Source organism: Dreissena polymorpha, chromosome 14, assembly GCF_020536995.1.
Source record: "Dreissena polymorpha isolate Duluth1 chromosome 14, UMN_Dpol_1.0, whole genome shotgun sequence".
NCBI classification, from domain to species: Eukaryota; Metazoa; Mollusca; class Bivalvia; order Myida; family Dreissenidae; genus Dreissena; species Dreissena polymorpha.
Window position 1 is genome coordinate 39,260,879 of NC_068368.1, and position 16,405 is coordinate 39,277,283.

The 16,405-nt window shown below is 37.6% G+C and overlaps 1 protein-coding gene across 2 annotated transcripts in view; it reads right to left on the bottom strand.

The window, feature by feature from the left end:
• The window catches only part of LOC127858929 (tetratricopeptide repeat protein 38-like), a 46,040-nt gene that overhangs the window by 17,820 nt on the left and 11,815 nt on the right, over positions 1-16,405 (bottom strand). For both annotated transcript variants that reach the window (XM_052396272.1, XM_052396273.1), the window contains exons 2-6: positions 11,758-11,835; positions 10,514-10,595; positions 6,956-7,130; positions 6,489-6,662; positions 5,594-5,669 (exon numbers count right to left, since the gene is read on the bottom strand). In XM_052396272.1, coding sequence (XP_052252232.1) covers positions 5,594-5,669; positions 6,489-6,662; positions 6,956-7,130; positions 10,514-10,595; positions 11,758-11,835 — 585 coding nt within the window. The remainder of the gene's footprint in view (positions 1-5,593; positions 5,670-6,488; positions 6,663-6,955; positions 7,131-10,513; positions 10,596-11,757; positions 11,836-16,405) is intronic.

Genomic DNA, 16,405 nt, shown 5'->3' on the forward strand with positions numbered 1-16,405 from the left:
ACATGCAACTTCACTCTACATTTGAGAGCTGTTAAATCAGGCTCTGGCATCCCTATTAATAAATGTTCTTAGATATAAACATATCTCTCTTATGATTAGATCTTGTTGTTTGGCATTTAGTTTAAACTTTAAACATACACATAAAAATGGTACTTGACTATGCATGTAAACATATTGTGGCAATGTTCAACCACTTTGTGATCTGGAAAACCCTCAAATATTATTATTTTGTTTCACAAACATATTACACATCTGTGTATTCCTTTTTCTATAATTAGCCGGATTTTTTTCGAAAAAATCTCGGCTTATAGATTGATGTTGTCGGGCGGGCGGGCGGGCGGGCGGGCGGGGTGGCGGGGTGGCGGGGTGGCGGGGTGGCGGCGTGCTCGAAAATGTTAAAGTTCTTATTTCATGGTATAACTTTGGTATGCTTGGACCTAGAGTCTTCAAACTTGACATGAAGGTTGGCCAGGATTAACAGATGACCACTGGTCATTTCAAGGTCATTCATTTGAAGGTCAAGGTCACTGTGACCTTCAATATAAAAAATGTTAAAGTTCTTATTTCATGGTATAACTTTGGTATGCTTGGACCTAGAGTCTTCAAACTTGACATGAAGGTTGGCCAGGATTAACAGATGACCACTGGTCATTTCAAGGTCATTCATTTGAAGGTCAAGGTCACTGTGACCTTCAATATAAAAAATGTTAAAGTTCTTATAACTTTGGTATGCTTGGACCTAGAGTCTTGAAACTTGACATGAAGGTTGGCCATAACTAGTTAGTAACCACTGGTCATTTCAAGGTCATTCATTTGAAGGTCAAGGTCACTGTGACCTTGAATGTAAAAATGTTAAAGTTCTTATTTCATGGTATAACTTTGGTATGCTTGGACCTAGAGTCTTCAAACTTGACATGAAGGTTGGCCAGGATTAACAGATGACCACTGGTCATTTCAAGGTCATTCATTTGAAGGTGAAGGTCACTGTGACCTTCAATATAAAAATGTTAAAGTTGTTATAACTTTGGTATGCTTGGACCTAGAGTCTTGAAACTTGACATGAAGGTTGGCCAGAACTAGTAAGTAACCACTGGACATTTCAAGGTCATTCATTTGAAGGTCAAGGTCACTGTGACCTTGAATGTAAAAATGTTAAAGTTGTTATAACTTTGGTATGCTTGGACCTAGAGTCTTGAAACTTGACATGAAGGTTGGCCAGAACTAGTAAGTAACCACTGGACATTTCAAGGTCATTCATTTGAAGGTCAAGGTCACTGTGACCTTGAATGTAAAAATGTTAAAGTTCTTATTTCATGTTATAACTTTGGTATGCTTGTACCTAGAGTCTTCAAACTTGAAATAAAGATTGGCCAGTACTAGAAGATGACCACTGGTCATTTCAATGTCATTCATTTGAAGGTCAAGGTCACTGTGACCTTAAATGTTAAAATGTAAAAATTGTTATAACTTTGGTATGCTTGGACATAGAGTCTTCAAACTTGACATGAAGGTTTGCAAGCACACTTAGATGACCACTGGTCATTTCAAGGTCATTCATTCTAAGGTCAAGGTCACTGTGACCTTGAATGTAAAAATGTTAAAGTTCTTATAACTTTGGTAGGTAAAAATGTTAAAGTTCTTATTCCATGTTATAACTTTGGTATGCTTGTACCTAGAGTCTTCAAACTTGACATAAAGGTTGGCCAGTACTAGAAGATCACCACTGCTCATTTCAATGTCATTCATTTGAAGGTCAAGGTCACTGTGACCTTCAATGTTAAAATGTTAAAATTGTTATGTATATGCATGCATTCAAAACATAACACAAGGTTTGCTCATGCCTTGAAAAGTACTTACATTTCATTTTGACCTTTGAACAATATTTCAGTAATTTAAGTATTGCATTGACAAAAACACGAAAGGTACTTTCCTGTCATTTAAATCAAAAATCCGGCTTCAATGCGGTCATCTCCGACCGCGGAACTCTTGTTAATATATTAAAATAGTCCTGTTTGGATTCAAATTTTTAAACCACAGATCACAAAGTTTAAAGACTCCAACAAACCCATTGCAGTATATACTGAACAGTGGGTCTGGTAATGATGCTGCCACATACAACAGTATGTGTGTTTTCACCATCTTTACTTATAAAAATTGGGCTATTCTTTCTCTCTCTCCTCCTTAAAAAACAATACAAAGAATAACATACAATAACAACATCATATGAATGATATAAATTAATAATAAGTACAGTAACGTAACAAAACATAGTAATCTAATACTATAAAACAACTCCAAGTTCTTTTGGATTAACTCATTCTTTTTCTTTCATTTATATTTCTGCATAAATTATAAACCATTATTGTTTACTTTTTCTTAAAAGTACAAAGTCAGCCCTGGGAAAATCTATTTTAAAACGGATTGAACTACTGGCAATCCTTAATAAGAAATTTCGGCCAATCAGCGCTATCGTTATATAATCGGATCAACCAATTAAAACGCCGCTTTTTAACCGCGTTAGGCCTATTCACTGTATAGCACTGCGTTTTTTTTAACGCTTCATATAAAGGTTATATATTTTTAAACCAATAGATTTTTATTAAGGCACCGCACCAACACTGCAAAGTTTTATATTTATACCAATGGTACAGCCCAGTAAAATCGGGCTGTCCATTTTATGGCCGTTTTCGGCTTTTTATGCAGAGTTCTATGTTAAGCAGTGTGCTCGGGCAATGGTTTTTAACCGAAGTTCCGAGGGTAAATAACCCCATTAGTCAGTTAGTGATCAATGTACCTATTAAGTTTCATGATCATAGGCATAAGCGTTCTTCGGTTATCATCCGGAAACCATTTTACTATTTCGGGTCACCTTGACCTTGACCTTTGACCTAGTGACCTGAAAATCAATAGGGGTCATCTGCCAGTCATGATCAATGTACCTATGAAGTTTCATGATCCTAGCCATAAGCGTTCTTGAGTTATCATCCGGAAACCATTTTACTATTTAGGGTCACCTTGACCTTGACCTTTGACCTAGTGACCTGAAAATCAATAGGGGTCATCTGCGAGTCATGATCAATGTACCTATGAAGTTTCATGATCGTAGGCATAAGCGTTCTTGAGTTATCATCCGGAAACCATTTTATTATTTCGGGTCACCGTGACCTTGACCTTTGACTTAGTGACCTGAAAATCAATAGGGGTCATCTTCGAGTCATGATCAATCTACCTATCAAGTTTTATGATCCTAGGCATAAGCGTTCTTGAGTTATCATCCGGAAACCATTTTACTATTTCGGGTCACCGTGACCTTGACCTTTGACCTTGTGACCTGAAAATCAATAGGGGTCATCTGCGAGTCATGATCAATCTACCTATCAAGTTTCATGATCCTAGGCATAAGCGTTCTTGAGTTATCATCCGGAAACCATTTTACTATTTCGGGTCGACATGACCTTGATCTTTGACCTAGTGACCTGAAAATCAATAGGGGTCATCTGCGAGTCATGATCAATGTACCTATGAAGTTTCATGATCCTAGGCCTAACCATCCGGAAACCATTTTACTACTTCGGGTCACCGTGACCTTGACCTTTGACATAGTGACCTCATAATCAATAGGATTCATCTGCAAGTCATGATCAATGTACCTATGAAGTTTCATGATCCTAGGCCCAAGCGTTCTTGAGTTATCATCCGGAAACCACCTGGTGGACCGACCGACCGACCGACAGACCGACATGTGCAAAGCAATATACCCCCTCTTCTTCGAAGGGGGGCATAAAAATGGAATCTGTGGAGATCATGCCTGCCGAGGAAAAGGAAGAACTACTCGGATGTCACTGAGATTGTGTGTGATCCTATAGACCATTGCTTACTTGAATTTGGAATAACGTTGTTGCAGAGCGGACCAACCAATCTCCTAATCCATATCGCTAGTGCTGCGGGTGGTTTTGTAGTCACATTTCACCAAACGGGTCACTCTTTGTTACACAGCTTCCAGTTGGGGGTGACATGTTGATGGTGATGTGTGTTTCTCGGACAGTGATGGCTTATTAACCCATTCATGCCTAGTGGACTCTCCCATCATTCTTAATTGAATCAATTTATTTCCAAAATTAGGGATGTATAGTTTATTTATTTCTATATTTAGAATATTTCTTACAGAAATTCCTTTAAGCAAACAGCGCAGACCCTGATGAGACACCGCATCATGCGGCGTCTCATCTGGGTCTACGCTGTTTGCCAAGGTCTTTTTTTCTAGACGCTAGGCATAAATGGGTTAAAGGATGTGTCTGAATGGTTAAGTGTGACATAACGTTGATGTCTTGTAGGAAACGTGTCTGGTTTCTACGGAGGAATGCTAGGTAGGTGTTTGCACTCTTCCTTACTGACCGGACATGATTCTCCAAGATAGACATGTTTACACCTAAATATTTGCCACTTATTACTGTTTTTAGTTCTGAGTCAACATTCTTGCTTAAGCCAACCAATATTGCTTTATTTATAACTGAAGTTGTACATATACGCGCGCATATTTCTCTCAAACATCTTACTTGAGCTTTTTTTTTACTGACGATTGCCTTTTCGAGATTAAATAAAAACATTGACCATGACATATTTCCATATGGAAATGAATATATTTTTCATACAAGTGTATGCACAAAGTATATAAATACCAAATAAAATAGAAACTGTTAAAATCTAGTATCTTAAATGTCGATATTTCACTACATATTCGTCATAAAATGCATATTTTGTTTATTTGCTACTGATCTCTGCCGCTTCACTATGAAATGTGCGCCGAAGTGTTCTCAGAAACGAAGAACACATATGCACGGTTTTATATACGTTGAATCCATGCATTTTGTATTATGTAGTGTGTCTATAAACAGAACAACAAACAATTAAATTATTCGACATACTGAAATACTAGAGTATTGGCTATTTTTCAAATTTTTGAAATGGTGGTATACAGTATTTTACCATTTCCTCGTGCATTTAGCATACCCAATAAATTGGTACTATGCCTGGTTTTCTTCGCTCGAGGTCCTTTATTTGGTAAAGAAAATAATGTATGTAGAGGAAAATTTTAACAATTCACCCATCACCTCACCACATGCAATTGATGTCTTGAAAAAAATTATTGCTTCGAAGCAAAATCTTTACATTAGGTCTGTATATAATTATATTTTAATAATGTGATCGTATACAATTTTTTTCTCCGAAGAAGTGTGTTCAACAGCATGTTCGCGGCGTCCTGTTTGTCGCATGCTGCAGCCAATACCACACACGTTAATGGACCGATGTTCCATTTAATTGACAATTGCATTGAAAGCATAAACCGCCTCAATTGAAATGTAAGCTATTCTTCACAAAATAATGCCCAATTGCCAATTTGGTTGTTGCGTATTTCGGTAAAGTGAATACTTAATTCACTGACATCCTTAGTAAGTTAAATACCTACAAAAAACTTACCTTGAAATGACATGTTTGATTCCGTATGGACTAATGACGATGTGTTTGTTACGGCAAGGGGGCCATAATTTGTACAGAAAAATTATGTAAGGACAAAACTAAAAGGAGCTTTCACCTTTCTAGCGATGATTTCTGCCTGTGGATATAGATTCGATTCCTCTAGACCGAAGGCATACATTCCGTGTAAGTAGCTGAAAGAAACAATAGCTGTCTCCATAGGATGACATATGCCCCCGAAAACGTTATGAGCATTTTTCGAAACCTAAACGCAGATTTCGAAACCTAAACGCGGACCCTAAGTTTAATGTCAATGTAAAAGTAGTCCACATTTGTGTGCGTATGCAAAGGCTTTGTCCATATACAAATGCATACCAAATATGAAGTTTACATCTGACGCGACATAGAAGTTATGAGCTTTTATCGAAACCTAAACGCAGATTTCGAAACCTAAATGCGGATCCTAAGTTCAAGGTCAAGGTCAAAGGGGTCAAAATTTGTCCATATACACATGCATACCAAATATGAAGGTTACATCTGACGCGACATAGAAGTAATGAGCATTTTTCGAAACCTTAACGCAAAGTGTGACGGGCAGACGGAAGGACAGAACGATCACTATATGCCCTCCTTCGGGGGCATAAATACACACCTGGTTAACTTGCCCATTAACAGCAAAGTGAAAATAGCTTTACGCAACCAGCATACAAACAAACCAGTCTGCGAGTAACTCGCAGACAGTTCCGGTTATATGCTGTTTTCTGCTCATCAATACCTTTGGGTTGGAAATGAATTTAAAACGTGAATATATTGACACAGTTTCTTTTAAAATAAATTTGATTTTAAAGGAACTGAAAACGGATAAAAAAATGCGTTTCATAGCGGGAAAGGGTTACAAACTTCTTATAATTTCAAAACACAAGAGGTATTCTTATTTTTTGTTACTGATCCATTAAAAGGCAATATGTACCTCCTCATGAAGAAACACACTTTTCCATGAAGGAATTGTTTACCCATAAAGCGGCCGCTCCCGGCTCCATTGCGGAAACACTCGTCCGAGGGAGTCCTTCATCTGTATGGAGTAGCCCAGGAAGAAATACGTGTCGTGAGCAAACTTCAACGCTAGAATGTCATAAGGGTCGTTCATCAAAATGTCCTCCCAAACGTGACACGCCTTAACCAACTCCCTGCGAGATGCCAAATACACACGTGTGCGTTAATCAACGGGATTGCATATCGTTGTTTCATTCTTCCCGAAAATGCATATACACCTTTCATATACCCCTTTTGAAACAACAAACAAATCCGGTGGCCAACAAAAGATCGCTCTACAATCAACAATGATCGGACAAGTGATTTTTTCAGCGTAAGTTATAAATGGTTGTATTAAGTTCCTATTTGCCGTTTGAACACTGTTAAATCGATAATACACTAATCCAAAACAATACATAAAAAAATAAACACATAAATAAATGCATACCCATCTGACCAAAGTTTCACTGCATTAACGTGTTTTCTCTCGCGATCTGATAAGTTCTTCTCCTTATGACAAACATCCATCATCGTGTCGATGTTGGTTGCGAGGGTCGGATTGAGGCGCACGGTTGTCCCGGTCCCCAAGAGGTCAAGGCCATTTCTTATCACGTGACCCATAACTAGATTTGGGACGGGTGGTACACATATTAAGAAAACAAATCAGTTAAATTGCAAGTTTATCCAACGATTTCAAACTTTGTATGACAGAATACAATAAAGATCATGCATGTGCGTAAAGTGCCTTCCCAAATTAGCTTCTGAAGTCCGCACAGACTTATCAAGGACGACATTTTTAGTCTACCAGGCGGTTTGCTAAACAAGAGGGCCAAGATGGCCCTAGTTCGCTCACCTGAGATGAGTCGGTTCATTCAATCTTTACCAAACGTCAAACTTGACCTAGATATTGTCCAGACAAACATCCTGGTCAAGTTTCATCATTATTGAACCAAAACTCTGGCATATGGAGTGTTTTTGTTTTTGTAAGATTTGACCTGGTGACCTATATTTTGAGTTGACCCCCCCTTACCAAACATCAAACTTTGCTTACAAAAATAAATATTATGACCAAGATTCATAAAATCACAAAATTGTGACCTCTAGAGTGTTTACAAGGATTTTGTATAATATAATAAAAATTTGGACAATCTAAGGGCAATAATTACGGCATTAAATATGTGATATATATAAAACCATGATGATTGGGTAAAAAATGTGATTTCTAGAGTGTTCACAATCTTTTTTTACTATATAAATATAAGAAAACTCCCCCCCCCCCCCCCCCCCGGCAGCCATGTTATTCAACTGACCGGAACCATTTTCGAACTCAACTCTCATATCAAGGAAACAAATGTTCTGACCAAATTTCTTGAAAATTGGGCCAAAAATGTGACTTCTAGCGTTCACATGTTTTCACTATATACATATAGAGAAAAATGCCCCGCCCACTGGCGGCCATGTTTTTTCACTGATCTGGACCATTTTCAAACTCGTCCGAGATATCATTAAAACCAATGTTTTGACCAACTTTCATGATAATTGGGCAAAAATTGTGACTTCTAGAGTGTTAAAAAGGTTCTCTATAGCCAAATAAGGAAAACTGCCCCCCCCCCCCCCGGCAGCCATGTTTTTCAACTGACCGGAACCATTTTTGAACTCAACTGTCATATCAAGGCAACAAATGTTCTGACCAAATTCATGAAAATTGGGCCAAAAATGTGACTTCTAGAGTGTTCACATGTTTTCACAATATACATATAGAGAAAAATTCCCCGCCCACTGGCGGCCATGTTTTTTCACCGATCTGGACCATTTTCAAACTCGTCCGAGATATCATTAAAACCAATGTTTTGACCAACTTTCATGATAATTGGGCAAAAATTGTGACTTCTAGAGTGTTTAAAAGGTTCTCTATAGCCAAATAAGGAAAACTGCCCCCCCCCCCGGCAGCCATGTTTTTCAACTGACCGGAACCATTTTTGAACTCAACTGTCATATCAAGGCAACAAATGTTCTGACCAAATTCATGAAAATTGGGCCAAAAATGTGACTTCTAGAGTGTTCACATGTTTTCACAATATACATATAGAGAAAAATTCCACGCCCACTGGCGGCCATGTTTTTTCACCGATCTGGACCATTTTCGAACTCGTCCGATATATTAATAAAACCAATGTTTTGGCCAACTTTCATGATAATTGGGCAAAAATTGTGACTTCTAGAGTGTTTACAAGGTTCTCTATAGCCAAATAAGGAAAACTGCCCCCCCCCCCCGGCAGCCATGTTTTTCAACTGACCGGAACCATTTTTGAACTCAACTGTCATATCAAGGCAACAAATGTTCTGACCAAATTCATGAAAATTGGGCCAAAAATGTGACTTCTAGAGTGTTCACATGTTTTCACAATATACATATAGAGAAAAATGCCCCGCCCACTGGCGGCCATGTTTTTTCACCGATCTGGACCATTTTCGAACTCGTCCGAGATATCATTAAAACCAATGTTTTGATAAACTTTCATGATGATTGGGCAAAAATTGTGACTTCTAGAGTGTTTACAAGGTTTCTCTATAGCCAAATAAGGAAAACTGCCCCCCCCCCCGGCAGCCATGTTGTTCAACTGACCGGAACCATTTTCGAACTCTAATCTCATATCAAAGAAACAAATGTTCTGACCAAATTTCATGAAAATTGGGCCAAAAATGTGACTTCTAGAGTGTTCACATGTTTTCACTAATATAGAGAAAAATGCCCCGCCCACTGGCTGCCAAGTTTTTTTACCGATCTGGACCATTTTCGAACTCGTCCGATATATTAATAAAACCAATGTTTTGACCACCTTACGTGATGATTGGGCAAAAATTGTGACTTCTAGAGTGTTTACAAGGTTTATATATAGCCAAATAAGGAAAACTGCCACCCCCCCTGGCAGCCATGTTATTCAACTGACCGGAACCATTTTCAAACTCAACTCTCATATCAAGGAAACAAATGTTCTGACCAAATTTCATGAAAATTGGGCCAAAAATGTGACTTCTAGAGTGTTCACATGTTTTCAGTATATGCATATAGAGAAAAATGCCCCGCCCACTGGCGGCCATGTTTTTTCACCCATCTGGACTATTTTCGAACTTGTCCGAGATATCAATAAAACCAATGTTTTTACCGACTTTCATGATGATCGGGCAAAAATTGTGACTTCTAGAGTGTTTACAAGGTTTCTCTATAGCCAAATAAGGAAAATGCCCCGCCCACTGACGGCCATGTTTTTCAACGGACCGGAACCTTTTTTAACTCGACCAACATATCATTAAGGCAAACATTTTGACAAAGTTACATGAAGATTGGGCATGAAATGTGACTTTTACAGTGTTTACAAGGTTTTTCTTTTTTTTTGACCTAGTGACCTAGTTTTTGACCCGGCACAACCCAGTTTCGAACTCGGCCGAGATTTTATTGAGGCAAAGCTTTTGACCAAGTTTCATGAAGATGGGACAAGAAATGTGGCCTCTAGAGTGTTTACGAGCAAATGTTTACGGACGGACGGACGGACATACGACGGACAAAGACCGGTCAGAAAAGCTCACCTGATCAATCAGGTGAGCTAAAAAGAGACTAAATGAAAAGTTACATTAGCGAATGAAGTATTGTTATTGGATAGCCTCTGCGGACTGCACATTCTAATTTGGAACGACGCTTAAAGCACATGAATTAACCCATTTATGCTAAGCGTCTAGAAAAAAGGCCCTGACAAACAGCATAATGCGGCGTCTCATCAGGGTCTGCGCTGTTTGATTAAAGAAATTTCTGTAAAAAATATTCTAAATATAGAAATAAAAAAATAGACATCCCTGATTTAGGAAATAACTTGATCCAATTAAGAATGATGGGGGGAGTCCACTAGGCATACATGGGTTAAGCACCCTATTCCCAGAGCGAGGCTGAAATATGTTTAACAGTCAAACAGTAAGCGGTAAGTATAGCGGTAAGTACAGTTACACTGACCAAAGGTCGAATCAGCTGCTATGGTGTCCTCCAGTGACTTTGCTAGACCACCGACGCCGTCGTCGTCGTACCAGCCTACATACTAGTCAGAAAATGTTCTGATTAAGATATAGCAACCTACATAGTGGTAAAAATGTTCTGATTTAAATAAAGCAGCCTACATACTGTTAAAAAATGTTCTGATTTAAATATAGCAGCCTTCATAATGGTCCAGAAAATTTTCTAATTAAAATATAGCAACATTACTCGCACTGATAACAAGAGATTAATTTAATAGCTCAATGTTAAAAAACAACAACAATATTTAGAAAAAAAGTAAAACGCTAAATTGTAAGAAAAACTAGTAATATCCATGAATCCTGCTTAATTCTCAATAATATAAATGTGTTTGTGTATATAGTAATCCACGTAATAATCTTGCCATAGTGCACGTGTAGATGAAGAAGTGATCCGTAGCAATACGAGTATTTAAAAAGAATTAAAACAAGACTATCAGTGAAACTGATGGATGCTCCCCGATGATGCGCTTTGTCAATCTATGTGCTAATAAAACACCTAAAAAATCTATTATTAGCCTTGGTGACCTTGACCCCAGTGACATCAAACCTCATTAAAAGGTAGAAGTCCATGCAAGGTACCTACATGCCAAATATGTAAGTGATCGGTAAAATATTGAAGGCGCTATGAGAAACTATAACAAAATTGTGACGGAAAAATCTATTTTTAGTCTCCGTGAACTTGAACTTGACCCCAGTGACCTCAAACCTCATCAAAAGGTAAAGGTCCGTGCAAGGTACCTATATGCCAAATATGTAAGAGAACGGTAAAATATTGAAGTCGCTATGAGATACTGTAACAAAATTGTGACGGAAAAATCTATTATTAGCATCGTTGACCTTGACCTTGACACCAGTGACCTCAAACCTCATCAAAAGTTAGAGGTCCATGAAAGGTTCCTACATGCTAAATATGTTAGAGATCGGAATTTATTTGAAGGTGCCATTAGAAACGGTAACACAATTGTGACGGATAAAAATCTATTATCACCCTCATCAAAAGGTAGAGGTCCATGCAAGGTACCTACCATGCCAAATATGTAAGAGATTGATAACATATTGAAGGCGCTATGAGAACCTGTAACAAAAGTGTGACGGAAGGAAGGATGAAGTACGGAAGTAAGGAACTTCAAACTGGCAACTATACGCCCCCCGAAAATTTTCGGGGAGCATAAAAAGTAAACACACCTGAGTGACAGAAGCGTCGAAGAGCTTGCATGCCTCGTTACTGGTGGTGTTCAGAGGGGTGCCGTAATCAATCCATGCCTGGAATGGACACCGATATTTCATGTTTTGTTTATTATCTTTTTGTATTTTGATATTTCGCCATTTTCAACAGTTTCAGTCATTTAAGGGCAGTCCGTTCTCATGCTCACACGTTTCCGTGTTTAGCTGGTTAAACGGCGCTTAGAGCCGATGCTTGAGCAGGTAGCTGCCCTACTTGCACCCCGCGATCCTTGTAACCCTTTCCCCTATAAGAAGCAAAGTGAAAATGGCTTGCAACCAGCATATAACCAGATCAGCCTGTGAATAACTGCTGTTTGCTGCTTATCAGTATCTAAGGGTTGAAAATGACGCCTTTAAAACTTCAATTTAGTCAAAAGGTGTTTAATTAAATTCAACTTTCTATAAGACTTCACATGCGTCAAAATACTTAAGTGGTCAAGGGTTAATTGTTTCCCAGCACTCTAGCAACTGAGCTTGCCGACCCGATTGTCATTTTATGTATTTTTCATCATTAAAATATACACGTTTACTGAATATAACTAGCCCCTTAAACCTATTTATAAATTTAATATATAATTTACAGTATCTATAAATGCTCGACTGCATCGAAATCCCAAACCTGTTCAAGTCAGAACTCTGGATATAAACATAACTTGGTGTCTAAAGAGACGATCTTGAGAACGCTGCAAGAGTGGAGATCAAACCCAGGATCTCCTGGCAACAGTGCCACCACGATATCTAGTCGAGGATCATACAAGTGCCGGTCACCGGCATGCACGTAAGTACGACTGTTCGAAACAATTTATTATAACGTTCCGAATCCGTTCAGCCGTTAAACAAAGCTTGGAATATATCATCTGCTAACTGTTAATTATATATCTTGCATGATTTGGGATAATGCCACATCATTCAAATAAATGCTGCACGTTTGAGGTAGATTTTAACACATTCGGGTAGATGCAAAATGGTTTTGGTCTACGTTTCATGGTTCCGGCAGATGGTGCGTGGTTTCCCGTATATGTTGCACGGTTCCAGTGGATTTGACGTGGTTCCGCTAGTTAATGAATGATTTTCTTAGATATTGCAGGGTTTATGTTTTCGTGTAGATGTCGAATGATTCCGGTAGATTGTGCAAGAATCCGGTAGATGTTGCATGATTCCGTTAGATTTCGCATGTCGCATGATTCTTGTAGATGCTGCATAGTTTCGTTATATACTAATAGACTAATGGTTCTATGCTATGTTGAATAATGTATAACCGGTATTTTTTAAAGATGTTGCACCACTCCGGTAGAAGTTGCATGAATCCGAGAAATGGTGCATTATTATTCAATAGATAGATAGATAGATTTAGATAGATTTATTTCGGCAAGGAATGCATACAAGGGCATTTACAACATGTACAAAATATAAAATATAACATACATGAAAATAAATATACCATCACATACATACCAACACCAAGGATAACACAAAAATGGGTAAACCCATATTTCCATTGTGGTCCTTTGAGCTGGTGGCATGACATAGAGTGGCACTTAAATATTAAACAAAATTACATCAATAAAATGACCAACATAATTTAAATAAATATATTAAATACTATGCATGTATATCACAGACCATTTTGATACTTAAGATATCACAGATATCATTATTAATTATGAGATCCTAAAAATACACTATTAAAAAATGTGTAAGAAATAAATTAGATATCACAGATAGCATCATTTATTACACCATCCTAAAATACATAGAATAAAAAATGGAGAATGCATAACATTTTTGAAAGATAGGATCAATTTTGATAAAAATTGCTGACTAAAACTGATTCCTTAAGCCGAAAAAACAAACAATACACATAAAAAATTACAGATTTTCTAATAAATAATTTTTTAAAGATGACTTAAAAACAGGCAATCTGTCAATCTGTGTAATACTGGAGGGTAAATTGTTCCATAATGAGCATCCCGTGTAACAAAAGGACTTTGACCCGAAACCTTTGACCCTGGGGACAGCAAATGCACCTTTTTGAGTTGACCTGGTCCTGTATGAATGAATAGAGGCCTGCGGGATAAAATGTTCTCCCATATAGTCAGGGGCCAAACCATTTTGAATCTTAAAAAATGGTGCATGAGTCCGTAACACGATCCAAAATTCTCTTAGATGTCTCTTAGACAGGCATGATGCCAGTAGACGTGATTCCAGTACATGCTGAATTATTCTACTAGATGTTTCAGGACGCCGGTATGAGTTGATAATTACGATAGATGTTGAATGATTGTGGTTGATACTAGTACTGCATTATTTGGATAGATGATGCGTGATTCTGTTCTATTTTTAGCATGAATAATTTCTATGTTGGATGATTCCGGTATGCGTGTATATGGTCACGGTAGATGTAACATGATTCACGTAGCAGTTGCTTCATTCAAGTAAATGCTTATTCTGGTAGAAGTTACTTGAGTCCGGTAGATGATGCGTGATTCAGGTGGATGCTGCATAATACTCGTAAATGCTTAATGATTATGGTGCACACTGCATGACTCAAATGATTCAGTGCTGCAACATTCCGGTATATGCTGCAACATTCAGGTATATGCTGCAACACTCTGGTAGATGTTGCATGATTTCAGTTGATGTTGCATCATTACGATACACAGTACATGCTTTTGATAAATGTTGCACGACTCTTGTACATGTAACATTATTTTGGTAGATAATACTTCTCGTAGATGCAATATAATTCTGGTAGATGTAACATGATTCATGTAGATGTTACATGATTCTGGTACATGTAGATGTTACATAATTCTGGTAGACGTCACATGATTCAAGTAGATGTTACATGATTTTGGTATATGTTATGTGATTCAGGTAGATGTTACGTGATTCAGGTAGATGTTACTTGATAAAGATAGATGTATCATTATTCAGGTAGATGTTACATGATCCAGGTACAATTACATTATTCAGATAGATGTTACACTATTCAGGTAGATGTTACATTATTCAGGTACATGTTACATGATTCATGTAGATTATGCATGATTCAGGTAGATGTTGCATGATTCAGTTAGATGTTACATGATTCAGGTAGAGGTTACTTGATTCAGATAGATGTATCATTATTCAGGTAGATATTACATGATGCAGGTACAATTGCATTATTCAGATACTGTAGATGTTACACTATTCAGGTAGATGTTACATTATTCAGGTACATGTTACATGATTCACGTAGATTATGCATGATTCAGGTAGATGTTGCATGATTCAGTTAGATGTTACATGATTCAGGTAGATGTTACATGATTCAGGTAGATGTTACAGGGCTCGAATTAAACACTCGCAAATGGACCATTTGCGAGATAATTTAAAAAAACGCGTCTTAAATGCGAGTGCACAAATTAGGAACTTTTAGGAAATTTTTTGCGAGTTGGAGACCAATTAAGATTATCTCATATTGCATATACTACCAGATTATCCCGGATAATTATTTAATCCAGCACTTAAATATTTAAACACAAATGCAGACCTAGAATGAACGAAAATTGTGTTTAAGAATTGAATAAACACAACCGGTCGCTACTTGTCGGAAGTGCCGTTTGCGCGTTAATAGCACAATGGAACACACGATATGATGACGTTATGAAGGGTATTCCCATTGAACATGCGAAACAAACACATAGCGATGTGTGCGCATCCGATAAACGTCATTATTTTAAAATAACAACCAATCTAAGATTGTTATATGATTTGTGTTTAAAACAAATAGCAAGATGTAACCCCAACCGATTATTCAGATGTTTACTATATTCGGACAAAGTTTTTCGCCGAAAAAAGTAAACACGTCGGGTAGTTGATCAGACAGTTCTTTCTTGAGCTGTGCAATCAGTGTATATTTTATTTAAAAACAAAACTCCTCGACAAAGTGTCACAAGGGCTAAATGAGTTGCTGAGAAAGACCTTGATCATAGTATACCATTAAATAGTGTTATTTGCACTGTTCTTGCATTTTAAACCTTTTAAGTTAAAATAAACCAGTTTTATATTTGTGTATCTGTTACCACAGTATCACTACAAGTTCAGGGCTTTATTTTTCGAGTTAAGATCATCTACCAAAGGATGCATTTGTTTTGAAAACGTGTATTGCAAGTTGGAAAGAAAAAATGCGAGTTAAAATTTTAACAACTCGCAATTTTTGCGAATTGATAAAAAAGTATTTCGAGCCCTGTGTTACATGATTCAGGTAGATGTAACATGAGTCTGGTACACGTTACATGAGTCTGGTAGATGTTACATGAGTCTGGGAGATGTAACATGAGTCAGGTAAATGTCACATGATTCTGGTAGATGTTACATGAGTCTGGCAGATGTTACATGAGTCTGGCAGATGTTACATGAGTCTGGTAGATATAACATGATTCACATGGGCGTCCGCACATAGGGGCAAATGGGGTCAGCTGACCCCCCCCCCGGAAAATCGATAAGCGAAAAAGATAGTTGAATATGGAAAAATCTATACGTGTACAATTATGATCATTTGAATTTAACAATTCGGGTCAGAATGACTCCTGGGTAGTTTCACACGAACATCAACACCCAT